A 5,347-nucleotide genomic window follows, 5' to 3' on the forward strand; every position below is an offset into this window, starting at 1 on the left:
CGATAAAAGAATATCATGAACTGCACATTGACACGTTGATTTCATCTTATATACTTTCATCATAGCATTACATGATCTAATCAAATTAACAAGCCAATCATATACATAGACCAATTACATTTCAAATATCAGAATATATTATAATTTATAAACTCCCCTTATGGGGGATTTCCAATTAATTAGCTCAGCATCTTGTGATTATGACTGTTACATTAAAAATATACTTTTACCTTCAACATACTTTCGACTTCCCTTTTCTATAGGATACTAGCTAACCACAGTCTATGAAATACTGTAAAGCTAGACTAACTTCCTTAATTGCTACTAAAATCAAAGTTTCTGCAAACATATAAGAATCACATTTAAAGCAACAGTTTCTTTTAAGCAATAGACAAACTGACATCCAGCTTCCATTTTGTGTATTCACTTATCTATATCATTCCTCTCTCTGCCAATATACTTGGCACTCTAATACACAAATCAGAAGGTTCAATTTCACAATTTCTAATGAGGGTTAGGTAGACGCACAACATAGGAAAAAGGTAGGTTCACGGGGATGGGCCTGGCGCCAATGCTCACCGCACCGGACGGGAATCCCTGTTCTTTTTATAGGAACCTTCTGGTGTTGGCTAAGAGGGTGTTGACACAGTTAGGTGAAACTCGCTTGTATTTCATGTCTAACATACTCATCCTGATTCATTTCTACCCTGTTATCCAGTCCATAAGTAAAATTAACAAGCTGTGTACTTTCCCTACCTGCCTGATCCTCCTCTAAAGCCTGGTATATGGGCTCAGCTTCCTGGAGTTGTAAACTTTCATAAGATTTGCTCATGTCAGCATATACCACCTGTCTTTCCTGCTGCCCCTGACTTGTTCCCTGAGTCACCTGTTCTAGTGGAACCTCATCATCTACCACCACAATGGTCATTTCATGGTGCACTTTCAACCTTTTAAATCCTTTACCACATTGTACACAGACTACTGGTCCACACTTGATGGTAAGATATATGATTCCTACAATCAGTGCAACAAACACAATGTACTGCAATACTCCAGAAAAAAGCTTTGCAATACTTCCTCCTAGCCATCCAAGTGGATCCCAACCTTCACTAGCACCTAACCTTATCATTTCCTGCTGCAACTCTCCCACCTTGCTCAGATGAGCACTTATTTCAGCTCTGTGATCTTCAATATAAGTACAACATTCTTGTCCTACCACTGCACACGTGCCCCCTTCTGCTGCCAACAGCTGATCCAGTGCCATCCTATTTTGTAAAGCCACTTTTCTTACTTGAGCCAGCTCTTCCACTGTCTGATTGATTGAAACGACCAATTCCCCTACCATCTGATCTAGTACCGTTAAGGTTTGGGACACAGCTTTTTCCACCAAATAGATAGTGGACAGAGGAAACAAAGTTCCAGCCGTACGTTCACCATCAGAAAATCTGAAAGATACATATCCTTTTTTCACTTCTCTTTTACTGAGATGTCTTAAATATGTCAGGTCACTTGGCACCAAGTCATGCTCTATAGGAATACTGAGGAGAGTACACATTGTCCTTTAGCACCTAAGGGAATCCATGAGTATGCCCATTTTCCACAAACCCAATACATACCCTTAGGCAGAGGCATCCCAAAAGTTTTGGTATAAATGAGCCTTATGTATATCATAAAGTACCCTGTGTTATTACCATTGGCATCTCCACATGTGCTGTTATCAAGTGTACACCTTTCTCTGTAGTTGGTATAAAGTATCGTTAGGTGTTAATGCCCCATTTGCATCTATGGAATGCCAACAGGTTTTGAGATTCTTGAGGGAGCATCTACCGGACATCTTTACCACAAATGTGGCTCCAGTATAGTTAGTGTACCCTAGGTTTGGGCTTTTTACCTGTAATATTTTTTCCTTGTACACATATGGGTGGGACTTTTCATTAACACTTAAGCAGAATTCAGGTTTCCCTTTGGCTGCAGATACCTGCAGAGCGGGCGCATACAGCAAGCCTGCATCTAAGACATCCAAATATGGGAAGTCTACTATATTCTGTACTTTAGGTGTCTTATTGGCACAACTGCGACTACCATTCTTTCGCTTATGGCAGGACCAATCTCTGTCTATCATGTCAGCTGTGCTTATGTAATGAGCCAGGAGGGGTATACCTGCATCTACACTGATGGGTAGGTGGGTACAAATCCAACATTTGCTTGTGTTGAGAGCCTTTGCAATTTTACTGTGCATTGCTATCATGGAATTACCTGTAAATTCTCCTCCATAATTATTCTTTTGTAAGGCCCTACACACACGTGTCTTGAATAACGCTTCATTGTAAGATGTTACATTACCTGTTTGACTGGTCACATTGTTAACAGACCCTGGAATGTATATACAACACTCAAGCACAATGAGTATGATTGTAATCAGACATGCCCATGAGAGAATGCACCCCCATAGTCCACGGTCTGGCCTTTGGCCTATCAGCATCATCCTGTTTAGCATTGTCTTTGTTGTCCTTTGATCTTCACAGTACTCTTCTAGGAGTTATGTACCCTCCACAGAGATACTGCGTTGGCAAGTGGCTCAAGGGATTATTATGCCCGAACCACTCACTTGCTGGTTTTACTGGTGAAGTGCAGAGGAGTCTTGGAGAATATCTTCCACATGTGCTGTCTCAGGAGGCGTGACTTTTCTGCAGTGGGTGGAGTAGATCCACAAAGTCTTCTCCTTTATCTTAACAGCAGTTGGGGTTGTCAACAAGACTTGGTAAGGTCCTTCCCACCGGTCTGTCAGCGAGCCCGATCTCAGGAAATTTCTGACCATCACCTCATCACCAGGATGTAGATTATGACAAGCACCTTCCACAGGGATTGGTTGTGTGCTGGTCACAGTAGCTTGGATCTTCTTTAGCTGGTTGCTTAATGAAATAAGATAGTTCACAGTTAAATCATTTGTTTTACTGAGTTCATATGCGGGTGCAATAGCAACATTGGGCAATTTTCCAAACAGTATTTCATACGGAGAAATGTTCAACTCCCCCCTTGGTGTTGTTCTGATCGAGTGCAACACTAATGGCAAAGTTTCTGGCCACTGCAAGCTGGTTTCTTTACATATTTTGGCCAGCTTATTTTTAATAGTCCCGTTGCAATGTTCAATTTTGCTGCTGGTTGGCACATCTTTTTAAACACTAGTCCCATAAAATGTATGCCTTGGTTAGATTATATCACATATGCTATACCATATCACATATGGTATACCTATAAATTCCTGTACCAATTTCTGTGCTGGACTTGATGCTCTACCTAGCCACTGAACCTGTCTACACAAACCAATATATGCTAAAACATCCTAACCTTTGGAAGCTGAATGACATCAATTTGTATAACTTGGAAAGGACCAGTTGTCTGGGGAAGATGTGAAGGTATAGTCTTAACTGTTCTTCCAGCATTCCTCTGCATGGGTCAGTCCATGGGACATCTGTGCCAATGCTGGCAAGAGTGATTTTGGGGCAACAGTTTTACCTTCAGAGCTGTGCCACAAGCCTTCATTGCATTTTCCCTCTTTAGTCCTTTCCTGTAAATAACAAGCTTTTTGCATTTTGATTAATGTTTGTTCATTTAGTATACATATATCTTTAGTAAACATGTAAACATTTTTATTACAATTTATTTTCGTGCTGCTACCTTGGCAGTTATTATCAGCTTAGTCAGGGTATGTTAAGCAAGCACGAGGGGTTACACTTTCCTCCCCCCATTCCTCTCTCTGAAACCCATCAGTTTCATTAACCATTTGTAAAGTAGCAGACTTCAAAATATTACATTTGACCAGGGTAATGGTGGTAGAAATAATGAGGACCAGTTCCCATTCTGGTAAGCGTGCCACAGTGTCATGCCGAGTTTTCTGACAAGTTAGTAGAGCTGCTATTATTATTATTTTGCTTTGCAGGGATTTCTGTTAGCATGGTTTGCTATACAATATGAGGTGAAATTACATTATATGCCTTAATTAAAAACTAATATATTTTATTCTTCTCTGGAACTGTCCTGCCCAGCACGGTCTGCAGGTCAAATTAACAACGTATTATCTGCAGTTGGTTTCTACAGAATTAACAAACAATTTCAGCTCGACAGCGCAAGTATCCAGTTGATCAGACTGGACACCTGCCTGTTTCACGCTGAAACGGTCTATGTCTAGGGGTGGTACCTTTCTGTTGCCCACCCAGCCATATTACCAGTGACTTCAGCAACTTTAACTTGTTTCTAACTTTATTGAACACCAAGTTATCTTCATGGTGTACTGCTAAGGTTGTCAAATCCTCTGGGACTTGTGTGCGCCACAGTAGATCATTAATGGTCAACCAATTTTTGATATGCGATCTAAGACCCTCAACAAAAGCAATGGTCAACATTGTAAAAGGTTTCTTGTGATCAAATATCTCTTTTATTTGTCCATAATTTTGTACTTCTGGTTTGAACCTTACCCAATAATCTCTGGTATGTTTTCTCTGTAGGTCTCTGAGAAACATCTTTTCTTACTCTATTTGTATCCTGTGTGTTTGAAATGGATGTTTTCTCACCCTTCTTCTTTAGTGAGTGCCTTTTATTCTTCAGTTGTTAATAAACCAGTAAACAATTGTACCATAATACTATGTGTAAATGAATGTGTCTTATACAGCCGTACTAGCTTGATTAACTTACTTTGGCTTTCTCCTATAATGGTTACATTTTTCTAGGGTCCAGGGCACATGGATTGACCATAACTTGACCTCATCAGTAGTTACTACTCTTAGTGGAGCACGTAAAAGTGTTTGTTGCTGTGCTACCTTACTTCATGTAATTCCAGTTGCAGTCATGTTATCTGGGTGTATGTTGGCATAATTTGCACCCTTTTTTTTTTTTCCTTTCCCTTTTTAAGTGGAACACATTCATTGTCTTCATTTCTCTCTAAACAATGATATCTGTGCTAAATAGGCAGAAAGGGGAATATAACGAGATGTTTCTAGCCATAATGTATATACCTTCCATTCTTCAGCCTTTTTCCCTTAATTTACTTAATTCTATCCACTTGTCTATGCTAAAGGTTCCTATAAATGATCTATCAAGGTATTTTGCATGCCATCTCCTGAGAAATTTCACAGCCACACTCCCTTGTCTCTGATACATCACACTCGCTGGACTGCCGTGCGGGATCTCTAACATAGAAGAGCCCTTCGGTGTGGACATCTCTTGACCCATTGTAATAGCTAATCTTTATTTTACAGTCCAGCCTCAATGTCCAATACAATGGTAAACAGGGACGCTCCCCTTGTTTAGAGAGATATTACTCCACTTAGGAAACCTCACCACCTCGTCA

General features: G+C 40.2%; 1 protein-coding gene across 1 annotated transcript; it reads right to left on the reverse strand.

Moving 5' to 3' along the window:
- On the reverse strand, window positions 1-4,644 carry LOC134910110 (uncharacterized). The gene is made up of 2 exons (XM_063917776.1): window positions 3,349-4,644; window positions 1-2,912 (listed from the first exon to the last, which is right to left on the reverse strand). Exon 2 carries the CDS (start codon window positions 1,553-1,555, stop codon window positions 650-652), a length of 906 nt encoding a protein of 301 aa, XP_063773846.1. The 5' UTR covers window positions 1,556-2,912; window positions 3,349-4,644; the 3' UTR covers window positions 1-649.
- Window positions 4,645-5,347: the final 703 nt, after the last annotated feature.

Source organism: Pseudophryne corroboree, chromosome 4, assembly GCF_028390025.1.
Source record: "Pseudophryne corroboree isolate aPseCor3 chromosome 4, aPseCor3.hap2, whole genome shotgun sequence".
Taxonomy (NCBI): Eukaryota; Metazoa; Chordata; class Amphibia; order Anura; family Myobatrachidae; genus Pseudophryne; species Pseudophryne corroboree.